This window comes from Monodelphis domestica, chromosome 1 (assembly GCF_027887165.1).
Source record: "Monodelphis domestica isolate mMonDom1 chromosome 1, mMonDom1.pri, whole genome shotgun sequence".
In the NCBI taxonomy this organism is placed as follows: Eukaryota; Metazoa; Chordata; class Mammalia; order Didelphimorphia; family Didelphidae; genus Monodelphis; species Monodelphis domestica.
The window spans coordinates 478,833,637-478,859,310 of NC_077227.1; the positions used below are offsets into that span (position 1 = coordinate 478,833,637).

General features: G+C 46.9%; 2 protein-coding genes across 9 annotated transcripts in view; both read left to right on the forward strand.

Annotated features, from left to right (window-relative positions):
• Positions 1–2,523: 2,523 nt before the first annotated feature.
• On the forward strand, positions 2,524–14,795 carry ARRDC1 (arrestin domain containing 1). The gene is made up of 8 exons (XM_001375151.5): positions 2,524–2,838; positions 8,364–8,474; positions 10,665–10,715; positions 11,127–11,281; positions 11,500–11,682; positions 12,269–12,445; positions 12,920–13,364; positions 13,486–14,795. The coding sequence occupies exons 1-8, from the start codon at positions 2,541–2,543 to the stop codon at positions 13,548–13,550; spliced, it is 1,485 nt and encodes a 494-aa protein (XP_001375188.4). The 5' UTR covers positions 2,524–2,540; the 3' UTR covers positions 13,551–14,795.
• A 7,054-nt stretch (positions 14,796–21,849) lies between these two features.
• Positions 21,850–25,674, forward strand: part of EHMT1 (euchromatic histone lysine methyltransferase 1) — a 315,365-nt gene continuing 311,540 nt past the window's right edge. For 2 of the 8 annotated variants that reach the window (XM_056823311.1, XM_056823316.1), the window contains exon 1: positions 22,932–22,985. Coding sequence is in view for 3 of the 8 variants with exons in the window: in XM_056823283.1 (XP_056679261.1) it covers positions 22,961–22,981 (21 nt within the window). In the remaining 5 variants the exon portion in view is untranslated. Of the gene's footprint in view, positions 21,942–22,864; positions 22,986–25,674 lie in introns of those variants that run through there. The other 6 variants (XM_056823296.1, XM_056823283.1, XM_056823287.1 and 3 more) reach the window with 6 other exon arrangements.

Here is a 25,674-nt window from a genome sequence, read left to right on the forward strand (position 1 = left end):
AATAAATTGGGGAATGGGAGAACAGGAAAACCTAGGAACTCGGATCAACACAATTACCAGCTGGAAGAGAGGTGATAGACTCAGGGAAGAGATTGAGATCTAATTTGTTATACATGACCAATGCAAACATGTATTTTGCTTGGTTATACATGTTTTTAGTAGAGGTTTTGTTTTTCTTGCTTTCTCAGTGAAGGGCAAGGAAAGGGGAAAGGGAAGAAGAGAAGCATGATTTTTATTTTAAAAATAAAATATGATTATTAATGAAAAACTAAAATTTTTCTTCTCGCTTCAAGTCTCTCCTGTTCTAATCCATCTTTCACTCAGCTCCCAAACAGATATTCCTCTAACAGAAATCTGATCATGACTCTTCTCTGCTCAGGGATTTTCAGTGGTTCCCTGGTGTCTCTGAGATAGTTTATAAATTTATTAGCTTGATTCTCTGCAATCAATCAATGAATTAATGAATTTTTATTGAATTGTACCAAGCTCTGGGAATACAAGCTAAAGTCAAAAACAGTTCCTGCCATCTACCTTTTCAAGGTTTTTGCATATTTCCCTCCGTGATCTCTCTCCATTCCAGACAAATTAGCCTTCTTTCTCACAGTTCCCCATGCTGGACATTCCACTCCTTGCCTCTGAACTTCCTCCAGCATTTATCAGCCCTTGTGGTTGGAATGAATTTCCTCTTCACCTTTGTCACTTAGAATCCCTGACTTCACTCAAAACTACCTCCTACCTGAAACATTTCCTGTTCCCCCAGTTATGAGTGTTCTCTATGTCTTGTCTGATGTCATATATAAAGTGGACTTACTGATTCAATTCCACACACATTGAATTATACATGTTATTTTTCTCTGAGAGAGGTTCTTAACCTTGATTAACCTGGGTTCTTGATCCTTTTAACATAAATTTCAACAAGTTCGTGAACTTGAATGGGAAAAAAAATCTATCATGTGTTTACTAATCTCTAACTGAAATGTCAAATTTCCTTCAATTATGAAGGTGGTATAGAAGTCAGAATCCTAGGCCAGAAGTCAGAAAGTCTAGCCTTTATTTAGACACTGTGTGACCCTGAGCAAGTCATTTAAGCTCTGTTTGTCTCAGTTTCCTCAGTTGTAAAGTAGGGGTAATAATAACACCTTTACCCAGGATTGTTCTGAGGATCAAATTAGATATTTTATGGGTGCCTGGAATTGCTATCCCCTTGAAGGCATTTTGATCTTTGTAGCACCCAGAAGAGTGCCTTGTGTGTAGTAGCAGAGATTTAATAAATGTTTGTTGAGTTTAATGGACTGGAATTTCATGCTTCTTCTTAATCCTCGGTTCCCCCAAACATCTCTAGTTCAGGGGGGTCTTGGGAAGTCCTGGTCCAGTGGAGTTCAGTGGAGGCTGTTTGGACTGTGACCCAGCCATGGATAGTTACTGAATTTCTTGGACCACTAGAATCCTGGGAAATGTTGGTTCTGGGCCTGTGCCCTGTCCCTGGCATGTGCAGGTTGGCCTCTTCATGGCCAGACAATGCAGGAAACTTACTGTGATTCAGCAGCCTAATAAGGATTACCTCAGGCATGATCAATCCCGGAACCAGTCACATGACTCCATCCCTTGGGGACGGAAGGGACCTTGGAGTAAGGAGCTACCTCAGCAGCAGCTCTATGCCCCCATGGACCTGGGGGCGGGACTTGTGTCTGGACAGGGCTTGCTTCTAGCGCGCTTTAAGGCACGCTGCCCTGCACTGTCCACAGGGGGCGTGCTTGGCCCACGTTATTAAGATCCTTCCCTATTATCTGCCCTTCCCCAACAGATACACAGGTGGGCTGGAAGTCTGCCTTAAGGTGGCTCACTCGCGACCTCCAGATAAAGATGTCAGTCGGCCTCTGGCTGGAGGACTGACAGCATTCCTGCCAAGGCTAGAAAACATGGAGGGGGGTGGGGGTGGGGGGAGACAGAGGCTGCGATAGGAGGCAGCCCACAACTGGTTGGGATGGTAGGCAGCCGGGCTTAGTCGGGGAGTTGAGGTGTGGAGCAGGCCATAATAATAATAGCCATCATTTATAAGGCGTTTTAAAGTTCTGTAAAGTGCCTTTACAAATGTGACCTCATTTGATCCTCAATATGCCCTGGGAGGCAGGTGCTATTACTATCCTCATTTAAAGTATAACAGAACTGAGGAAGACAGAGGTTGTGACAGGCTCAGAGTCACAGAGGAAAGGCCTAAAGTTGGATTGGAACTCAGATCTTCCTTACTCCTGCTCCATCTTGTTTACATAGTGAAGGAGATCCCGTTTGCAGAGGCAGATCCTTCTAGTCATCCACAGCCTCCCTTCAAGGATAAAATGAACCAGAGAAAAGGATGGAGGAAAGAAATGTGAACATTCTACACTCAGTTTACCGTTCGGGGAAATGGGTACATTACCTCCCGAGCTCGGGAGGGCAAATGGTTGGAGCTGCATTGGCTCCTCCTCCGACTGGGCTCCTACTCCCGCGATCTCGGCCCCCGCCTCCGTTCTCCTGGTCTAGGAGGGGGCGGGTCCGACAGGATGGGGCTGCCCCGGCCCTTTAAGGGGCGGGTACTTGGTCGAGTACGGGCGTTGTTGGCTGCTGAAGCTGAAGCCGGAGTCGGGAGGAGTCGAGAGAAGCCCGAGCACACGGGGCCGGGCCGGGCCGGGCCAGGGCCGGAGAGCGGGGCCAGGGTCCCAGGTCCCAGGGCGGGCCGGACCATGGGGAGGCTCCAGCTCTTTGCGATCTACCTCAGTAATAGCCGCGTCATCTACAGTCCCGGGGAGCCGCTGTCCGGAACTGTGAACCTGCGCCTGGGAGCAGCACTGCCCTACCGAGGTGAGCTATGGGGCTGGCACGGGGCCCGGGGATCGGGGGCGCGGCTGGAGCGCCCTGAGCCAAGAGCCTCCGGCCCGGGCAGTGTGGCAGACAAGTGCTTTCCCAGGCCTGGGGCGCTAGAGAGTGTCCTCCCTTTTCCTATCTCCTCCGAGAATCCAAATCAACTGCGTCCGCCTCTCCCTGCCTCTCTGCCCATGCCCATCGTGTGTGTGTGACCTCAGCTAGGAAACTCCTCCCTTCTTTTAGGGGAGAGAGTACTTCCACCTCCCCCTAGGACCAGCCTCCTCCGTCACCCGGGTAGCCTCCCTGTCGAGCTCGGGATCCCCTCTCCCTTTGGACCATCCCTGAGCCCGAGCGCAGGCCAGGGCTTGTTGGAACGCAGTTCTCACGCTCCTCATTTGCCCCTTCCTGGAGATGCTTGTCAAAAGTCTGGGGTCACTGGAGCCAGCTGGGTTGGGGTCCAGGTCCCCCACTGACGGTCCTGGCTCGGCTGCCCCTAGCCTCCCCTTCCTTGGAATCACCCTTCCTGAGCCAGGGCCCTCAAGCTAGGGCTGGGCTGGGCTTGAGTTTTCCATACCCAATGAGGGCCCAGTCCCCGGTGCCAGGTCATTTCCCTCTCTCCCCAGACCATTGGGCGCCTGCAAGTTCTGGCCTTGTCTGCCTCGCCTTCCCCCAATCAGCTGGCCAGCTGTGTGGTCTCCATGGTTACCAGAGCCCTGCGCGGAGGGTGGGGCCATCCCTGGGGAAGCTGCAAGGCCATTAGGTTTGCTAAAGCAAGTTTCAGGCTTCCTTGGGAGGGAGTCTCTGGGTGACTAGACCGGCTCAGGGCCGGAACTGAGAAGTTAATAACTTACCTGCTGCGGAGGCCCAGGTATGTGTGTGGTGGAGATAAAGAACAAAGTTTTCTCAGCTGCAAAGTTTGCTTAACCATAAAGGAGAGAGAGACCTCCCTGGGCATCAGGCCAGGCAGACATTGAGAACCCCACAATCTTCTACTGTACCTTGGCTGGGACAGTAGTGATCTGGACTGTGGTATACATGGGGAAGGGAAGAGACAGAACTCTATGTGCCAGGCACTGTGCCGAGTACTTTTTACAAATATTATATCCCATTTGATCCTCTCAGCAACCCTGAGAAGGAGGTGCTATTGATGTCTTCATTTTACAGTAGAGGAAACTGAAGCAAACAGTGATTGTGACTTGCCCAGGATCATACAGCTAGTATACTTATCTGAGATTGGATTTGAACTCAGGTCTTCTCAGCTGCAGGTCTGGTGTTCTATCCACTGTGCCAACAGCTCCCTTAGGTATAAGGAAGTAGGAAAATGACTAACAGACTGAGTGAGGTTAGACCTGCCAGTGACCTATGCAACAAGTTACTGAGGGTTGGTGGTTCAAGCCTCAGGATTCTGGTGACCTGAGTAGGGATATTAGGAGGAGTGGGGGAGGGGAGCAGAAAGCACCTTAGATTTTTACAGAGAAGTCAAGAGATTTGGTTAGGAGAAAATAGCAAGTTCTTGACAGAATTGTATCATGTGAAGAAAGACTTGGATCTGGGAAGGATATTGAATAGCCCCAACCTCTTTATTTTAAAGATGAGGAAATTGAGTTCTAGAAAGGTCCAATGATTTGCCTGAAACCACACTAGTAGAAATTAGCCAAACTAGAATTCAAATCTCAGTTTTGTGGCTCCAGGCTCAGAGCTCTTCTCCCTGGACCCCCAAAACTTTCTATAGACCAAGGGCCCAAGGACAGAACCCTAAGTGATAGACACATATAAAGGACAAGAAGAAATGAGAAGACAGAATGAAACCAAAAAGAAACAGCTGGAGACAGCTCTGTAGAGTCCATAAGTCCATCCTATCTTAAAGCTATCTCCCCTGTGGATGCCTTTTTTCTCCTAGGATTTTTAGACTCATAAGAAGTCACAGGCTAGTCTTCCCACCCCCTCTGTTTTAATTCTTCCCTTCTCTGGGCATCCCAGGGTCCCTCTGGGGCAGGGTCTTGGGATATGACCCCTCTTTCTTTAAGGGAGGAAAAATCAGCATTATGACTGCCTGGGGGAGAAGGGGAATGGTCCCAGATCTATTGGGGGTTCTGTCCTTTTCTCTATCCTTTCATGATGGTTATATCCTTATAGGTCAAAAGAATCAAAGAGAAGATAAGGTGGGGGCATGAGTTCCTATCCCCAGGAATGTGTCCCTCTGGAGCTGGGATGTCTTTAGTCTTTCTGTGCCTCAGGCAGACAGGAGGGGTTGATTTAAGAGGGAGTCCCTGGTAAAGGGAGCTTCAGGGGGAGGTGAAGTTCATTCTCTTTGTGGGGTTGGAACCTGGACCTCTGCTGCGGGGTTCTCACTTGCCTGGCCATGCCACAGCTTGGCCATCTGGTCCCTGAACCCCTCCCCCACTCCTATCACCCTGGGGAGTCAGACTTTCTGACTCTGCCTGGTACCTAGGCACACACTGGGACCATGGTGGCTGGGATCAAAAACCTGCCCTGGTAACAGCAAATAAAGCTCCCTTTGTGGGGCCAGGAAACCAAAGCATGACTAGCTTCTTGGTCTGCCCAGCATTTTGTGTGAGTAGAAGCTTGTGCTGAAATGCTGACTGAGTTAGGGCTCCCCCAGAAGACTCACTGGGCCATAGGTCTAAGGAGGCAAGCACAGAGGGTGCCAGGGGTGGGTAAAGAGGGAGAGCTAGGTCAGAGGCATTGGATTGCACTCTGGTGCAGACTTGATCTTCCATCCCTGTTTGCTCAGGCAAGGAAAAAAGAAACTTAGGCTCTGGGGGAGCAGGGACAGAAGTCACAAATAGCAGGTCATTGGGGTTGGACAGCATGTTCTCCTTTGGCCTCTGGCTGGATGCTCTTGGGCCCCAGCCCTTCACCACTCCCCAACTGGGAAGAGAACTGAACAGGCTTCTAAAATATTCATGGCCCACACAGAACTCGAGCTTAAGGTAGGCAGAGCCTGGGGCAGAGCTGACGGGATATTTCTAGGTTTCCTAATGTCTAGGAGGAAGTAGATGAGATGCTAGGCATCAAGCCTGGGATTCAGCAACTCTGAATCTTGGACTGACAGGGAAATGAAGGGACAGAAGTCCTTGTACTTATAACTGAGGCTCTATCCATTGGGATAAATGGAAGCCCTTGGATGGGACACTGGAGAAAGGAGTGACCCTGGAGGTTGTGTAGGATATTTTATGTAAATGTTGGAGGAGGGAGAATCTGCTGGGACACCTGCTAAACAAAGAGACTCAGAGCTGGTTCCTTTAAATAGCACACTTCCTGCTATGCGTAAAACTGGGTGTGTAGAGTATAAATTTTGGTCTACCTGTCAGAGTTCCTCTTCCTCTTGAGGCCTTCTCCCTGGGGAACCTAGGATAGGGCATTAAATAGATGCTATTTTAGGACTAAAGACCAAGATAGGAATCTTGGGGTGGGGGCACCTGGGGAATTTTATCCTATATAGATGAATCCCAGATTTCTTCCCAAGACAGATTTTTGTTTGAGAGGAGGGGAGATAGGAAGAGAGGTAGCTTTTCATCTCAGAATAGTAACTTTTAACTGGGGAACATTGGGGAGCATGTTGTGTCTTATTCTCCCTGTGTTGACTTTATGCCCCCACCCCCACCCCCTGCTGCCCCTCCCTGGTTCTGTATCTGCCCAGACAGGACAGACTACATTCTTACAGTGAGAGGGCTTCCCTCCTTGAGGGAGTATGCTGAGAGAGCCTCCCCTATAGGCTGGTTTGTGTGATCTGTGTGTCCGGGAGAGAGGGAGGCCCTGGGGCTCAGTTGGGTGATAAGGCCTTTGGGCTTTTCCCTTTTCCTGAAGTTCAAATTTGCTTTGGGTTCTGGCCAGCTCTCTTGAGCCTTGGGCTTCTTAGGGGTGGGAGGGCATTCAGGGTAGGTGGGTTCTAGTCAAGACAAAGTCAGATTCCTGAAGACTTTCCTGTACCTTCTTGTTGTTGGAGGCAGTAAGAAAGGGGTCTCCAATGCTTGGGGAGAGGCTTGTATAACTCTGGGGGTCAAATCTATATAATTTTGTTGAGCCACTTCCTCTATTGAGGTCTCAGTTCCTTCCTCTGTAAATGAGGGGAGTTGGATGAAGTGATCCTTAAGGGTTCTCCTTGTTCTGACATTCTCTGACTAGGGGCTGTCTGTCTCCCTCTGAGTTCTGCCTCTGGTTTCTTCTGAGTCCAGACGAAAATAGAAGGAGATGGAGTCCCATCTCTATTCTCCTTACCCCGGCTCCCTTAACTCTTATCGGATGTGAGGAGAAGGTTTAGGTCTTACGAGTAGTATATGTCTTCCTTAGGGTCCAGAAAGAGGCCCTTTTAATAAACTCAGGGGTTAGACACTTGAATCTGGAGGGTGGGGGAGTAATAACATTTCTGGCCAGGGCTACTCTAGGATCTTGGCTGGAGGGACGGAGGCAAGTGTCCTTTAGAATTTTCTCAAGAATCTGAGAGAGATAGAAAGGGCTAGTGAGGACCTAAGATGGAAGGGAGATGTTTGGGGAAGTAAGCATCTTTAGGGCTGGATAGGCAAGAAGGATGTGGTTTTAGATCTTCATCTTAACCTTACCCTGCCCCCAACCCGTGCCTTGATTGGCTAGTCTTGTTCTTATTTTGGTCCCTGCAAGAACCCATGGGCAGGGGGAGATCCTAAGTATGGCAGAGCTAAGTACCACCTACATCTGCCACAGAATTTGGACTTTAACCAGTAGAATGAGTCACTTTCTCCTTACACTTTCCAGTCAAGATGTGAATCTCTCCACCTTCAGTAGTAGAAGTCTTTGTGAAAAAGACTTTCTGAAGCCTGAAATTTCTTTAGCCCACACATTTCCAAGGCAGAGCTTCTTAACCTGGATTCCATTGATAGACCTCAAGAGGCCCATGAATTTGGATGAGGAAAAAAGTTACATGTTTATTTTCATCCAACTCTAACTGTAATTTATTTTTTCCTTCAATTATGATTATAGGCAACAAACATTCTAAGAAGGGGTTCATAAGGCTTCACCATACTGCTAAAAAGGACCATGATACAAAAAGTTAAGAATCCCATCTCTAAAAGCTATCCCTCTTTCACTAATGAAAGTCAGGCATCTTCAGCAGGTACTCTTTGAGGGGGATTTTCTGACTTAACACTCATCCTAAGCATAGGATGAGATGGAGCAGGACAGGGGGCCACTTAACTAGGCGAGCCTCAGACCCTCAAGGCTAAGGACAGGCAGACTCTGACCTGCCTTTTTCCCCTGGATACATGCTAGTTCCTGTCTGCCTCCAGCTAGGGCTGAAGGTGACCAGGGACTTGCCTTCAAAGGGACTCTTTCAGAAAGGAACAAGGCCAGGAAAGTGGTGGAACAGGTAAACTTGAAAGAGAGGCAACTTTGCTGGTGAGGTTCTTGGTGGTTTATCCTGATGCAAGTACTTGCTTTCCAGGAAGGGGCTAGAGATGTTGCAGGGGTTTCTGGAAGGTACGGTGGTTCCCTTGATCAGCTCATGAGTATGGATGATATTTTAGCCATCAGGGTGACCTGCATCGGGTCCTGTGGAGTGTCCAGCAAGGCCAATGATACTTCATGGACAGTGGAAGAAGCATACTTCAATAGCACCTTGTCCCTGGCTGATAAAGGTAAACAAGGGCCCATCTAAAGAATTAAGCCAGGAGTTCCTGGCCAGGATAGAGGGATGGGATGGGGGTCATTGCCTAAGTGAGGAAGGTATGGCCAGGAATTTAGAGTCAATATTGGGCCCCTGACCTCAGAGAAAGGCTAGAGTTTTGGGAACTGCTATGTGAGGAGGAAGAAGGTCTACATGCCTGACAGGAAGTGGTAGGAGGCTCTGTGACTGACAGACTGAGAAGGAAAGGAGAGCTCCAAAATCAATGGGCAAAGATTGGTGGGATTGGGGTGTGGAAGGGCTCTGGGTGGCTCTTTTACTAAAACTGACCCTGGTTGGGTGATTCAAAGCTTAGGAGGCCATGCCCTTTCCTGGGCCTGTCCTACAGGCCCTGTGTACACCAAGACTAGGTTTGAAGAATCTCACATTTCCCGGAGGATTTAGTCACAGCTCCTTGTCTATCAGAAGGTCCCACAATCTTTCTTATTTTTACCTTGGACTAGGCTCAACCATCCTTTCTTTATCTGACTCTCAGATCTCCCTCCCTCTTCTCTCTGCAAATTCTGGCCCATCCTCTTTCTAACATGAAGTTCTTCTGAGCCATGGAGATGTTCTCAGCCAGACTTCAGCTCAGCTGGACCCTAACCTTCAGGGTATATCAGATCTTAGCATAGATTGCCTCTGGGTCAGTGACCTGATCTTGGAAACCAAAGCCCAGGCTTGGCAGTGAAAATTCCAGATGGATGGATGAATGAACAAATTTTTTTTCCTCAGTAGCCCCTATGAAATGGTTATCATTCTGGTACTTCCAGGAGTGTTGGGAAGAGGAAGAGAAGAGTGTCATATGAAGTATCTGAGGTCCAGAGGTGGGGAAGCTATTAAAACACTAGCTGAGAGGAATGAAAAAAGAACTTGGCAAACTAGAATAATGAGCCAAATAAACCAAGACATAATGTAATATTGAAAAATGTAAAGTCCTTTGTTTAGGTTAATAACTCCCCAAGTAGAAGATTGGAAAGGAATAGTTAAACAATAGTTTATATGGAAAAAGATCTGGAGTTATGGGTTTGCAGTTTCAGAATCTAGGAGTTAAGGATGATTATTTTTGGTGGGCATAACTTCTTCAAGTATTTTAAAGGGCTATCATGTAAAGGAAATTATTAACTTGTTCTGTTTGACTCTAGACATCAGATCTCAGAGCAATTTGTCAAGCCAATATTCAATTTGACGTGAGAAAAAAACTTAACATTGATTATCTAGTCATAAAATAATATTTCATAAAATAATGAGTTCCCCATCACTGGTTTTCAAATGGAGTCTAGATAAAACACTTTTCAGAGGTATTGCAGAGGATTTTCTGCTCATGTGTTGGTTGGATTCAATGTTCTTTGTGATATTATGATTCCAGAATTTGCCCAGGGTCACACAGCAAATTAGGCTTACATTCCAGCTCCCTTGGCTTCCAACTGAAGGCCTTGTTCCTTTTGTCCAGGTTCTGAGGGAGAACAAGATCCATTCTTTTGCTAGGAATGGGGTTTTCTAGGATGCCATGCTTTGTCCTTTGGTGCTTACAGCCATGGATGGCCTATTGTTCATTATGGGAGAGCTTTCTTCTTTCCCTTTCTGGTCAGGGCTTCCAGGGGGATATCTTTTGCATTTCCCACATCTGGGTATGAAAGACCAGTGATTAGATTATAGTGATTAGAGAACCAGCTGTGGAATTCATCAGGCACTGGATTTAAGCTCTGCCTCTGAGACAGATAAGCTGTATAACCAAGGGCAAATGACTTGACTCTCAGTGTTCCCAGGCATCATTCTAAGACTGTTAAAGATGAATTGCTGTACTGAATCAGTAGAGGGAAGAATATTAGCACTTCCTTATGAGTCCATATCAAATCCCAAGTGTGGGGAATTTTCAGGCTAGGTTCCAGTGAAACTGAACACAATTTTAGCTATAGGTTCCTTGCCTCCAATGTGGTAGGAAAAAAATGGAGCAGTTTGAGGGCAGTAACTTTGGGGCCATTTATCCCCTGCAGGAGAAGTGACTTCAATATAGCTTCTTCTGGTGGCTGGTGTGTTTGATAATTTTTAGCACTAAATGATTGGAGAGGGGACATAGATTGCTCCTTGGCAATTAGCCCTAGCTTCTGGGGCCCCATGATGAGTCCTCGCTCATTTCTCACCAACTGCTTTGTTTCTATAGGAACCCTGACTGCGGGAGAACATAGCTTCCCCTTCCAGTTCCTGTTGCCAAGTAAGAGCCAAGCTTGACCTCATACCTGTCCTGCTCTTGGGGATGGTCTTGTTCCTTGTCCAGGTTCTAACATCTATCTTATTGAAGAATCCCTTGGATATGTTCAAAACACATGAATACTCACATGTAGACTTACACAGATGCATATGAGAACGTCTTTGGAGGGAAGAACATATGGGCATCATGTGAAGGAAAGAAGTATTTCAATTTGGTCATGTTACTCAAATGTCCCTTCTTCCCCCTCTGCCTTTCCCTAGCCCAGGACCTCTACCCTTTTGGATATGCCCATCCCTTTTGGGTTTGGGAGTTTGGTTCTTTGTAGCTTGTTCTTATGTCCTGTCCAGCCCCATCCTACAAGATATTGTGGTCTAGCCTGTGCTTATATTGCCTTGTGCTCCATTTCTGTCCCAGCCACAGCACCCACATCCTTTGAGGGGCCTTTTGGAAAGATTGTCCACCAGTTGCGGGCTGTGATTGACACCCCTCGCTTCTCCAAGGACCACAAATGCAGTCGTATCTTCTATATCCTCAGTCCCTTGAACCTCAACAGCCTCCCAGACATTGAGGTGTGGCCATAGGATGGGGGAGGCAGAAGGGATTGGAGTGCTGGGGCTATCTTGGGCTAGTAACCCTGACCGGAGCAGGGGAGTGGTGTGGTCAGGAAGTCAAGGGCTATCCCTGGGGATTGGGATGCACTAAGGGATCTGAGATCCTATGTCAGTCAGAGACTACTCCCAGAGATCCCTGTTCTTAGCATAACCTTAGCCTTACTTTCATGCAACAGCAACCCAATGAAGCCACAACTACCAAGAAATTCTCTTACAAGTTGGTGAAGAGTGGGAGTGTTATACTCACTGCGAGCACTGACCTCAGGGGCTACGTTGTGGGTCAGGTGGTCCAGCTACGTGCAGATATTGAGAACCAGTCTGGCAAAGACACCGGGCCTGTGGTGGCCAGCCTTCTCCAGGTCAGCAGCTGGCAGGCATGCCCAATTCCATAGAACCTTTTTCTCTTCCCCTCCCAATTCCTTGATCCCAGTGCCCTGTTTCTCTTCATGCCCATCCCCTTATCCCTCCAACCCTGTAAACTCTGTCCCCAGGGTTCTTAGACAAGGGTAGTCCCAAGCTTTGGGGTGTATGGGGATACTCCTCGGTGAGAGATCCACTCCTAGGGAGTTTGATGAAGGAGAGACATTCATTCCCATTTTTAAATGACAGGAAACCAACTAGAGGTTATAGGGATTAGACAACATGGTTGAGTTCAGAGTCAGGACCTGAGCTTTTTTTTTTTTTTAAACCTTCTGTCTTAGAATCAATGCTAAGTATTGGTTCCAAGACAGAAGAGCAGTATGAGCTAGGCAATTGGAGTTAAGTGACTTGCCCAGGGGCACATAGTTAGGAAGTGTTTGAGGCCATATTTGAACGTAGGACCTTCTGTCCCCAGCCCTGGCTCTATATCCATTGATCACCTAGCTGCCCCAAACCCAGGTTTTTACCTTTGACTAGCCATGGAGTTCTTGTGATCCTTCATTTCTATTCTCTATTCTCTCCCAGAAAGTATCCTACAAGGCAAAGCGCTGGATCTATGATCTTCGGACAATTGCAGAAGTTGAAGGCTCAGGGGTTAAGGCCTGGAAGCGGGCTCAGTGGAGGGAGCAGATATTGGTTCCAGCCCTGCCACAGTCAATGTTGCCTGGCTGTAGCCTCATCCACATAGACTACTTCATTCAGGTGTGGGGTCTGAACCTCAGGAAACCCTATCTTTAGGCTCCTGGGAACGCTTCTTTTTCCCTAGTGCCCTCCTTTCTTTCTGGGACACTGCAATCCTACAAAGGGCCAAATTCTTGTCCTAGAAGGAATCCTGACCCCCTAATCCTGGGAGAGGAATGTATGTGGAATCCATGATGGGATATTTTAATTTCTGGGTCCCTCCCTGACCTCTAGGGGCTAGGACTAGGGCCATGGAGAAACCTGAGCAGCGGTGGCTTAAGAAGACAAGGTTTCAGCACTGGCTTTAATTCCTCAATGATGTCCTTAGTTCTAGAGGGGATGCACCAAGGAGTGGGGGTGGGAGGTGGATAGCTCTCTTACCACTCCCAGAAGATGTTTAGGAAGGCTGTCCCTTTTAGCCTTTGGGCTCAGAAGACCTTGACTATCCAGATGCCTCAGAACCTTTCCCTCACATCCACTTTCCTATACCTCTAGGTCTCACTAAAGGCACCTGAAGCAACAGTGACTCTGCCCCTTTTCATTGGCAACATTGCAGTGAATTGCCCTCCACTGAGTCCTGGTCTGGCTTTGTCTGGGCTCCCACCCCCCCTGGTGCCTACTGCACCACCTGAGGACTTGGACATGGCAGCCTGTGGGCCTTGTCCTGTGGACAATGTCTCCCTCCCTACCAAGAGCCACTCACAGCAGCAGCAAGAGTCATCTCAGCCATTCAGCTATACACCTGGCCTGAGCTTCCCTGAGGCCCGACCTGAGGCTGAGCCTGGCCCTGAGGATAGCTCCCCTGGCCCTAGTCGACCTCCCCTTTGCTTGTCCACTGGTGCCACTGTTCCCTACTTTGCTGAAGGCCCTGTGGTGCCTATGCCTACAGCCAGTGCCCTGATCTTGCCACCGGAATATAGCACATGGGGTTACCCCTATGGTGAGTAGACCAAGGCTGGGTGATGGCCAGGACTTTATATGGGGCCCTAGGGCTGAGTAGTGGGAGAGGAAAGAGATTCTTGTGCATGATTCTTACCCACTTCCATCTCTTTCTTGGACAGAGGCACCCCCTTCCTATGAACAAAGTTGCAGCAGTACCAGCTCAGGCTTGAGCAATGGGAACTGACTTGTCCACTCTTCTGCCCATCTGGCCCCATCTCCTGGGGCCCTTGCCTCAGGCCAAGTTTCCAGTGCTGAGAAGAAGAGGAACTCCTGTCTGAACTCTGGCAGTGAAGGAAGGAGGAGGGCCATACCCCCAAGGCCATCTGACCTCTGACTTTCTCCTTGGAGATTCCCCCCAATGCCTTAAACCCTGGCCTCTGTCTATCAGGTTAGGCTATATATTCTGTGGCCCCAGGGGGAAAGGTTTTGGGGTGCTAGTCATATATGTGTCCCCATTCCCCCTAAATTCTATAGGGCCCTGGGGGGGACCAACATCTAACCTGGCTCCTGTGCAGGGAGGACTGGTTGTATTGGCCAAGGGCAGGGTCTTTCCTTATTCCTAGGACCCAGTCACTCTGGGGAAACTTTCACTGGCTCTCCCTCTTGTGCCTTTTCTTCTTCTGGGCTCAGGCTGGGTAAGCTGTTGTTTATGTCATTGCTGTAGCCCTGGCTTCCTTGGACAGCATGAAGAGCTCTCCTACCATTCTTCTATGGCCAGGGACCATTCCTTGTATAGCCAGAGCTGGGGCTCCAGACCCCAGAATGGCTGATTCTAACTTCCTGTCCCCAGGTGGGACTATGGGCAAAGTGGGCTGGGTCTCCACTGCCCTCCCTGACTTCTACTGGATCTTAACTTGTAACTTCTATCCCCTCAACTAACATACACCCTGGTGCTCATTACTTTCTTCTGGACTTAGATTTCCCTTGGGCAACCTATCCTAGGGCATGTTACACTATGGATGGATCTGCATCCATCTTGGTCTGTTTCTTGGTTGCTTCTAGGGCTCTTGGAAGTCTGGGAAAGTGAGCAGCACCTTAGTAACCTGTTCTGTTCCCTGCCCTTCCACTCCTTCCAAGCTACCCAGAAACCCTTAGCCTTTGTCTTCTAAAAGTATCAGGGTTAGGGAGTCTTGGCTCCAGTTTGGCCAATGACTCTTTAAAGCATGTGTGCTGTATTGAGAGAGTTTGTTTGAATTGGCTTATGGGACAGACCCAATCTCTAACTGAGGGAGATTTCATTTGAGTAGCTCTGTGGTGGGGAAGGGAGGAGTCCTATCACCTCCTTTTTTTTTTTTCCTATGGCTCTGTTTTATCTTGTTCCCTATTTTTTCAGGTATTTATTGATAAATATGCCTGCCCTTTCCCACTACTCCCTCCCTGCCTTGGTGGCATGAAGAATCTACATGTAAATAAAGTTTTTGTTTTGTAATGTTTAGTATTCATGTTTAACTTTTGTGCAACTATTGGTTTGTTTATCTGAATGGCCCTCCCCTCACAATCTGTGCCTCTCTTTTCTACCCACAAAGCTTACTTGTTTCTCTCCCTTACTACTCTTTCTCTAATGTCTCTGGGGCCTGGGGGGTCACATTGGCTCCTCTCTCTTCTCATAGCTTAAAACTTGGTATTTGAATATATACAAGAGAATCAGAGATTCTGTTGCTTGGCTCCAGAGCTTTGTGAACTGCTGCTGAAATCAGTCAAGCCAAGCCAAAAAGCATTTATTAGTTACCTACTGTATGCCAGATACTGCTAAACATTGGAGAGCCAAGAAAGGCAAAAACAGTCCCTTGTCTCAAGGACCTCACAATTGAAACAACATGCAAATGTCCATATATGAATGATTTATAGCAGAATACAATGGAGGTGATCTTAGAGGGCAGGCACTAACATTAAGGACTGTGAAAAGTCTATTGCTGATGAGACTTGACTTGCCAGGAGGCAGAGATAAGGAAAGAGAAATCCAGGCATGAGAGGAAGCCAGGTGGAAATGCACAGTCAAAAGTTGGAGTGGGAAGAAGCCAGAGTTACTGGATCACAAAGTATGTAGGGGAGAATAAAGTATAAGGAGACTAGAAAAGGGGTAGGGGCAATCAGATTATGAAGGGCTTTAAAAACTCCAAAGAATTGGGCAGCTAGGTGTCTCACTGGATTGAGAGCTTGGCCTAGAGATAGGAGGTCCTGGGTTCAAGTCTTATCTGAGACACTTCCTAGCTGTGTGATCCTGAGCAAGTCACTTGACCCTTCTTGTCTACCCCTTATTATTTTTCTGCCTTGGAACCAATAACATAGTATCGGTTCCAAGATGGAAAGATTTTTGTTTTGCTTTTTTTTTTAAGGAAGAGGTAAAATTAAGGCAGTGGGGTTAAGTGACTTGCCCAGGGTCACACAGTTAGGAAGAGTCTGAGGCCAGATTTGAATGCAGGACCTTCTGTCCCCAGCCCTGACTCTCTATATGTAATATGGTTAGATCTATATTTAGGAAGATCAATTTCACAGCTGAATGGGGGAGACACTAAAGTGGAGAGAGACCAGCCAGAAAACTCCTGAAATAGGCTAGGTTAAAGTGACAAGAGCTTGCTCTAGGGTGGCAGCTATGTCAGAGGAAAGAAGGGCTTATAGAAAAGGAAATATAGGGAAGATAATGGTACCCTCGACAGTAATAGGAAAGCTGGTAAGCAGAGAGTTTACTTTTGGACATGATGAGTTTATGATGTCAATGAGACATCTTCTAATTTGAGATGTCCAATAGGCAGGCAGTTGAGGTAGGAAACTGAAGGCTAGGAGGCTGATGAAGGTTGGGTGAATAAATGCTGAGAATCATCTGTATAAAGGTAATTAAATGAGATCATCTCATCAAATATACCAAGTAGTATAGTCATACCAAGCACACCAAGTAGAGAAAACAGAGCCCATGGGGACTGTCACCTGGGTGAAGATCCAGCAAAGAAGGAACTAATGGAATAGTCCATACTGGAAGGAGGAGAACTAAGAGAGAACAATGTTATGAATACCTGAGAAACTACCAAGGAGCAGGTGCTCTACAGTGTCAGTTGTGTGGAGAGATTGAGACACAGATCAGGACAGATTTGGTAGATAGGAGGCCATTAGTGATTTGGAAAGAGCAGTTTTGGTTGAATAATGAAGTCAGAAACCAGACCGTAGGGAGTTAAGAGAGAGGAAAGTAAGTGGAGGAACCAATTGTAGATAGCCTCTAGGAAGCTTAGCAAGAAAAAAGATTATAAAAACTAGAAGTGATGAAAAGATCAAGTGGGGTTTTTTGAGAATGGGAGGAGACATGGGCATGTTTGCAGGCAGTATGGAAGGAGACAGTAGACAGGGAGAGATTGAAAATAAATAATGAAATGGAGGATAAAAGAGGGAACAGTCTTTTGGGGGAGAGTGGATAGAATGAGAACTTCTGAATGTAGAAGAGTTTGCCTTGGTGAGGAGGACTGCCTCTTCATGGGAGACGGGTAAAGAAAGAGAGTTGCAGAAAGCATCTGCAACTAAGGTAAAAGGCAGAGGAGGGAACTCTGGGAATAGCCTCAAATAAAAATTAAAAAATTTATTTTCACTTACATGTAAAAACAATTTTTTTGCAATTGTTTTCTGGTATATTAGGATTCAGATTTCCTCCCTTTCTCTCCCCCCCCCCCCAGGTTGTAAAATAGTTCAATATAGGTTATTCCAGTGCTTTCTTACAATATATATTTTCATATTGCTCATGCTATGACAGAAGACACATATCACATATATAATTAAAACTAATGAAGGAAATAAAGTGGAAGATGGCATGCTTTGATCTGCAATCAGACCCCAACAGTTCCTTACCTGACTGTGGACAGCATTTTTCATCATGAGTCCCTTGTCATCTTGGGAACTTGCTTTGCTGATAATAGATTAGTCCTTCACAATTGATCATTGTATAATATTTGTGTTACTGTATACATTGTTCTGGTTATGCTCACTTCACTCTGCATCAGTTCATTCAAGTCTCTGCCTTTCAGAAGCTTACATTCATTCTACTGGGAGAAAACATGTACAAAGATAGGTAAGTGCAAAATTATCTACAGAATAGAGGCAGCTAGGTGGACACTTCCTAGATATGTGACCCTGGGCAAGTCACTTAACTCTAATTGACTAGCCCTTACAGCTCTTGGGACCATGGAACCAATGCTTAGTATCAGTCCTAAAACTGAATGTAAGGGATTTAAAAAAATACAGAATGAATATAATATAATATGGAAGGAGAGCACCAACAACTGGTGCCATCAGAGAAGACCTCCTGTAGAAGATCTTAGTTATTTTTTGAGGGTACCAAAGTATATGCCTATGAGGCAGACAGGAGGAGGAAGCAAATTCCAGGAGTGGGGGAAGAATTGACCAAGATGGAGGTAGGAGACTAAGATTAATAATAGGGCATTTCACTGAAAAATAGAAAACAAGATGGGGGAACATCTGGAAAGGGAGGTTGGACCTGGGTTATGAAGGGCTCTATATAAACAGAGGAGCCTCTTTTATTCTAGAGAAAAGAGGGAAGCTGTTCAATCTGTTCAATTTTGTAGCTGTGTGGAGGATGGATTAAAGATAGGGAGACTAGTGATCCTTGCAATGCTTTATTATTTTTTTTAAATCCTTACTTTCTGGGGGCAGCTAGGTGGCTCAGTGAATTGAGAGGCCCCAGAGTCAGGTCCTGGGTTCAAATGTGAACTCAGAAACTTTGTGACCCTGAGCAAGTCACTTAATCCCCATTGCCCAATTCTTACCACCCTTCTGCCTTGGAACCAATACAGTATTGATTGCAAGATGGAAGGTAAGGGTTTAAAAAAAATCCTTACTTTCTATCTTAGAATTGATACTAAGTATTAGTCCCAAGGCAGAAGAGCTGTAAGGGCAATTGGGGTTAAGTGACTTGACCAGGATCACACAGCTAGGAAGTATCTGAGGCTAGACTTGAACTAAGGACTCTATCTCCAGGTCTGGCTTTCTATGGACTGAGATACCTAGCTGCCCCATTTTGCAATAGTCTTAAGTGAGAGATAATGAAGACTTGAACTAGAGTGCTGATTATGGAAATGAAGAGAAATAGGCAGATGTGGGAGTAAAATAAATAGGGCTTGGCTACTGGATATTAAAAAATGAGGGAATGTGAGGATCAATCAACAAGTATTGATTAAAGGCCTAATATGCGCTAAATACTGTGCTTATGCAAAAGGCAAAAGAAAGAGTCCCTGGTGGTGAACTTAAATGACTAAAAGGAAGGTAGAGACCAATTCAGAAATAAGGAAGTTAGGAGGAAGGATTTAGAAGGAGAAAGAAATGAAATTTCTTTCCAATCCCTCAAGTATGAAATACCTATGAGACTATGAGGTGATGATCTGAGGTCACAGCTCAGGAGAGTTGAGGGCTAGATATAGGATTAATTTGTAAACAGGTAAAGCTAAACTAGTGGAAGTAGATGAGATCACAGTGAATAGAGAGAGAGAGAAGAGGGGCCTGTACTTCAGCAGTAGTCTTGGCATGGGCATTGTAATCCCAAAACTATAGAAGTGTTTCAGGCAAACTGTAAGCAGGGAAATCCTTTGCTCCCTTACATGCTTGTGACTCTTAGCCCAAAACATCTGATAACTGAGAAGACCCTGAGAGGATTATCCTCCTTGGATCATTCTTTAGATTTTAGATGGATAGAGACAAATCTCCTTGGTATCAACAAGTTGTATCTCAGACATCCATCTGTCTTCTAAACTGTGAGGATCACCCCCTATGTCTTCAAGCAGACCTCTGTCAGATGACCAACACAATCCCCCCTCCCCCCCAGTGCCTATGACTCTAGAGTCATGTCTTCACTGTTGTAAAGAGTAGGTAACAGCTTTCCACCAATGCTGTTCCACCTAGGAGGCACCCATGGGTGGAAACCCATGCTGTCCTCCTGGCCAGATTCAACATTCCGTTCTAAATGAATGGATTTCTCTCTTTGTTTTTAAGCTAGGTTACAGAGTCTTGCATACTTGCAAAAGGTACCCTTCCTGAACCCTGGGGGTTCACCTCAAGCCTTCTACTTCAGTACTTCAGATAGGTGGGAGGAGAACCCAGAGATCAGAGTGTCAGGAAAACCCTGGGAAGACTGTAGTTGTTTGACCTTTGTTTTCCAAGATGACCAAGGACAATACAAGGTGATATTTTGACTTGTGCATGATTTGGATTTAAGGGCAGCTAGGTGTGGCAGTGGATAAAGGATTGAGCATGGAGTTAAGAAGACCTGTATTCTAATATAACCTTAGATATTTACTAGCTGTGTGATTCTGAACAAGTCACTTAACCTTTGTTTGCTGTTTTGCTTACCCAGGGAAGAGTGTTTAGGAAGAGGAAGGAATATTTTCCAATGTAAATTGCTATAAAGAAATCCAGAAAAGATGATCTTTTCTAGGAATTTGACTGAGTTAAGATATTGGACAGTAATTTGATGGAATGGCAAAATGAAACTTTTTTTCTTTTCTTTAAAGAATATGTAAGTTGTTTATTTGGGTATCTGATTTGAGGTTTTGGTTTTATAAGATTATTCACTTACAAAAATGAATAATCTAGAAATATGTTTTGCATGATAATACATGTATAACCCAGATTAGATTGCTTGTCAATTTAGGGAAGGGGGAAGGGAAGAAGGGAGGGAGACATCAGTCATAAATTTGGAAAACTCCTATAAATTTGCTATTAAAATAAAATGAAGATAAAAGAACATGTGAAGTCTGGTCACAGTTAGAAAAGAACTAATAGGTGAGGTTGAAGATTAGGGAGGGGAGATGATTGATAAAACAAATTCCTAGAAGACATGGCATTGGTCAAGGGTACAGAAAAGCACTGACCCTTGGTAAGGATGACTTCTTTAGAACTGAAGAAAGAAGAAAATGGGGTGAATATCTTGAGCAGATTTGAGGTGTAGAAGTGAGAAGAGGGAGTGTCTAATGTATAAATCATTTGCTGAGATGGAGAAGGTTGGAGGTGGTACAAGTGGTTTAGGAAAAGGTTTGGGATAGATGTTGATGGTATTTAGGGGATATTGCCGGGCAGCTAAAATGGTCAGAAATTTGGTCGTCTCTTTTCTTTATGGGGTCTTGGCTCAGTTACAGGGACGGAAACCAACTTAGTTCACAATACCATTTGAAGAGAATCCAGAACACGGACATAAGATGATTCAGAGATAGGGCAGAGATTGCTGGAAATGTGGCATAGGGATGAATTCGGAAGGTAGGGGACTGGCATGTTCCATTTTTCCCCTGGCCCTGGAAAGATCCCCCTAAGTCTTTGGTGGTGGTGGGGTCCCTCTCAGACTGCTGCCCCCCTGGGAGATTCTGACTCGGGCTCCCCACACAGAGATCTCTTCCTGCCAGGCTTCCAGAACGGGACTCTTATTTTGATGTTGGCTCCAGGGTCTATCTGAGCCTTGGCCAGATGGGGGCAGCAGCCACCTTTGACTCGAAAAGCTGAACTCGAGCCAGGGAGAGAGCCTCCTCCCCTCTTTGTCCTCCTTCTGTTCCTCTTTGGCTCCTTTCTGGGTCTTAGGCTAGTGGATTTAGCTGCAGTTAAGATTTGAGTACCCTATCCTCTGGCCCCTTTGTCCCTGGCCAGTGCTGGGAGCCTGGGACCTTTCCAGCCCATCACGTCAAGTTAGCATGGTGCCAGCATGAAGCTACAACATGGGCTCCAATGGATCCCACATCTTGGCTAACACGGAAACAATGCAGGCTAACATGGCCACCTCTGTAGGGTTTCATGATGGGAGTAGACTGCAGGTCTTCTCAGCTGGATCACTGGCTAGGAGCTTTAGCACAAGTGGGGCTGGAAGTCAGGACATCTCAACTTTGCTCAGTGTAGGCATTTTGAATAGCAGAGAAACATAGGTGGCTGTAGTGATTAAGGACTCAAGAAAACAAAACAAAACTCTCAATCCTCCCCCCAATACTCTCTTCCTTTCTCCTCAGCTCTTTTTCATATACACATCTTAAACTATATTCATGGATCACACCTCAACCCCTTTGCTGCTGAATACCCCTACTACTCACAACCCCAACTGAACACCCAGACTTGTAAACAACTTAACCTTCCCTCACCCATATACCCCCAGAGATATAACCAACGTGCAGTACACGCTTATCTGTGCTTCACAGACACATAAATTCTCTCTTCCATGACCCTTCCAAGATCCAGGGAGGACCCTTGCAGAATGCTCCCCTGGCTCGGTGATCGCCCCCTCCTACCCCTCCTTTCTTCAGATAACACCAGCCTGTCCTTTTCTTTGTATGGGTCTAAGCTCGGAACCATTCCTTCCCCACCTCCAGGGCCACACTGCCCAAGTGTGCACAAGGAATTCGTTCAAGCCCCAAACAGGCACTGAGGTGGTTTACCGGCGCTGGCACTTTCGCGCGGAGAGAGCTCCTCGACTTAGCTAGTGGCGCCCAGGGAGGATGGGGCATCTCGGAGGTCGCCGGGGGAGGGCAGCAGAGGACCCGCACTAAGCGGGGAGGGTTCCGAATCCTGGGGGCTATCAAAAGAATCTACAATAGGCGGAGACAAAAAGGTAGAGTTCGCTGGTCGTGAAATCCATTCATTTTTCTAAGCATTGAATAGGTGCGGGCTATATCCCGCATCCAAGGAGGGGTGCTGGGGATGCAGACAGAGATGACCCCTTCCCGGCCTTTCGTCTGCAGAGGGCGGCAGGGAGCTTCGGTGTGGCTCTACTACCCGCTGGGACGAGGGGAGGCGGCGGAGGGCAGCCTTCGGAACCGAAGGATGGAATCACCAGGTGGTGGTGGTGGGAAGAGCCCTGGGTTGGGATGGTATGGGAGTCAGGCGTCCAGGAAGAGAAGGATTTTTTTGCCCTTATTCCCGGGCTTTCGACAGTAGCCTTTAGGGCCTCAGTTTTCCCGTCGGTACAATGGGAATAAATCTAGTTCCCGGGCTAGTAGCTGAGAGAGGGTACTCCAAGAGGCTTTGTGATCAGAAGTCTGGGCCTTCTTCTGTGGCCTTCCCCTTTCTGTAACTTCGGATCGTAACTACTTGTGCGGCATAGGGGACGAAGAGGGCTGAAGATGTAGGCTCGGGATGCGTCATGCCTCGCTCTATGCCTGCCTCCTACTTCCCCTGTTCGTCGCCGTGAAACTAGTTTTATGGGGGTGCCAGTCAACAAGCGTTTATTAACTTCATTTGCAAGCTTAAGTGGACTCAGCATTGAATAGGGAGGGAGCATTCGCAACCTGGTCCGAGCCTCCCAGATTTCCTCTAGCGCGGGTGGCGTACTTAGTCTCAGCGTGCAGCGAAGTCACGTGGCACTCCAGCTGTGCGGAAAAGCGGGCCTGGGCGCCGCCATAGCAGCCCTATCAACTGCGCTTGCGCACGTCGGCTGGCTGCCATCGGTCATTTTCCTTCATTTCCTCATTCTGAGGTGGGGGACGTACAGTTGCAGAGTGGGGCGGGGTCTCGGTGTGCGTGTGGTAGCGTGAAGGCAGGGCTTATGGAGCAGGGGCGGGTCGCCGTGGAGGCGGGGCCTGTGTGCGCGAGGCGGGACGGGGGCGGGGCCACAGTCGGGGCACCCGGGCCATGGCCGCCGCGGATTCTGAGGTGGGTGAGTGAGGGAGGGAGGGAGGGAGGAAAGGACGGGCGGAGGGACCACGGGCGGGCGGGGGCCGCGGGGCCGTTGGCGGCTAAGCGAGGCGGGGGCGGGGCGCGGCGCGGCCTCTTCTGGCTTAGGCCTGGCCCGGGGCCCGCAGCCGACGGCCCTGCTGCTCCTCCCCCGGGCCTGGCCATATCGGCCCGCGCCGGGCCGCTTTGTGTGTGTGTGCGTGCGAGTGTGCGTGCGTGTGTGTTCGCGCGTGCCCGCAGTACTGGGGCTTAGGGGGGCTTTGAAGACGGCCGCTGCTCCCGTGCTGCCCCTCATCCGGTCGCTCGCCCGAGGAGTTAAGGGCCCGGCTGGGCGCGCGGGCGGGCACCCCTCCCCCGCTCGTCGCCAGGCCGGCCCGCGCTGCCCGCGAGGCAGGCTGGGGAAGATGCCCTGGCTTGGCCTCCCCCTCCCCCCATACTCCCTCCCCAAGGCCGTGGGTCTTCCCTCCCCTCCCTTCCCCGCTCCACCCCACCCTGCTTCTCCGGTCTCCTCCCCCTCCTTTTCTATCCCCTCCCCTTCTCTCTTTCCCATCCCATCCCACCCCATCCCACCCTATCCCATCCCGGTCTGGTACACACAGGCTCAGATGTACTGCCAGAAAGGAAAGTTAAAAGTAAATCCTAGAACACAGGCCGACATCTGTTTGTAGGAAAGAGGGTTCTTGGGCTTCGGGTTGGGGGAGGCAGCTTCGGGGTTAGGCCCATCAAGGAAGTGACTGAGAACCTTCAAGACAAAAGGGAAGGGGCAGGCAGTAGGGAGGAGATGGGATCGATTGACAGGCATTCCCTAGGTTCATTTCCGACTATAATCAAGACAAGATTGAAACTGAAGGGAAACTTAGAGAGCTGAGAGAAGAGAGATTTGACTAGTTTCCTTGACTTGTCCTATTTCCATATGTTGACCTTTCATTTGTGTAATGGGACATTGCACAGCACTTTTAATGAATAGGTGGGCGTGAGGCTAATAACACTATATGGAGACAATATTTTCTTTTTGAGGACTAATAAAACCGGGATTGCACCATTCTTCAACTTTTCCTGGAGATTAAACCCGAACTGATTACAAACTAGTCAGAGGCAAAATGCTGCCAAGGTTCTGTGAACAAACCTGCCTTTCCTTTTTGCCCATGCTTACAGGTAGGGAAGTGATTTTTTTTTTTACATGGAGAGCTAGAAAATTTAAGGTTTTTATTGAGGCCTCTGCACTAGGACATCAAATATTGATGGCTTTTGAGTATGACTACTATTTAAAATTTTCAAACTTCATTTTAGGGGGAAAATTAGGGATTTTATGTAGCCTCACAAATGGACAGTTTGGACTACCTATCTGTATCTAGTGATCTTTTTTGAAACTTGACCTTAAAGGTCAGACAATTAAGTATTAGAAGGTAGGTAGTGATAATCTGATGCACAGAATTAACTGTAAGACCCTCTACAAGTGTTCACATAGTCTTATTTAGATTGTGTTAACCTTTTCCACAGGGTACATGCATCCCAAGTGCCCACAGGGGCACTTAGAAAATGCTTCTCAGTATACCCTTCTAGAGACATCAAGCTGTAGTGGGAAGAGTCCTAGTTTTGGAGTCAAGACCAGAGTTTCGATCTTGATTTCCTGGAACTTATTAGTTGTGTTTTCATTTAATCTTTCTGTACCCCAGTGTTATCTGTAAGATTGACATAATACTTGCATTATTTAGGGGAGGTATTTTGGGGAAGGTACTCTATATTTTATAACATTATATAATTATGAATCTATAAATATACTTCCTTTCTACTCTGTAGTCATATCACCAAAAAAGTATCTTCTGCCATAGGTTACCAAAATCTACTATGTTAGTAATTCTGAGAAATAAGAGGAGGTAGCTGGGTAGCTCAGTGGATTGAGAGCCAGGCCTAGACAAGAGGTCCTAGGTTCAAATATGGCCTCACACATTTCCTAGTTGTATGACCCTGGGTAGGTCACTTAACCCCCATTGCCTAGCCCTTACCACTCTTCTGCCTTGGAACCAATACACAGTATTAATGCTAAGATGGAAAGTAAGGATTAAAAAAAATACTTTTTTTTCTCTCTTTTGGTTTGAACTTGTGATTTAATTTCTGGGGAACTCTGTAGTATACAAACTACTTCTCCTAATGAAGATTAATAACTTTTCTAAAATTTATAATTTAATAGAATTATTTGGTGAACACTGATGCTTAAACAGAGTCTTAACAGCCAGTTGATATTATGACCTGGACTTGAGCCCAGGTCTTCTTGACTCCAAGGCCCACTCTTATCTATTATGGTAATCAGGCTGCCCCTCCAGTTTCTTCTTAATCACATATAATAATGGCTAATTAAATGCTTATCATGGTGTTTGTAAGGCTAGGATAGTAAATTGCTTTGTGTCTAGTAGGCACTTAATATTTTTTACTTTTTGTAGAATGTAAAGGAATACGGTATATCAAGAATAAAATTGAAAATTATCTTTGGTTAGACATTACAAGGTTATCCCTGTTGTACTATTTTTTTGCAAAATGGTGGTTTGTTTAGAATTCCATAAACTTTTTGTGTGCCATAATCAACAAAGCAAAAATTGTTTATAGTTACAATCTGTCAGAAGTTAATTTACTGACTTCAGGAAGCTGGACAAATCACTTTAACCTCTCAGTGC

What these genes read in the sequence shown, in the direction of transcription:
- ARRDC1 (XM_001375151.5), top strand. Translation starts at nt 2,541, where the DNA reads ATGGGGCTGCCCCGGCCCTTTAAGGGGCGGGTACTTGGTCGAGTACGG. An exon ending in ACAGCCTCCCAGACATTGAG is followed by an intron (nt 11,282 to 11,499) that starts GTGTGGCCATAG and finishes TTCATGCAACAG; the next exon opens with CAACCCAATGAAGCCACAAC. An exon ending in ACATAGACTACTTCATTCAG is followed by an intron (nt 12,446 to 12,919) that starts GTGTGGGGTCTG and finishes CTATACCTCTAG; the next exon opens with GTCTCACTAAAGGCACCTGA.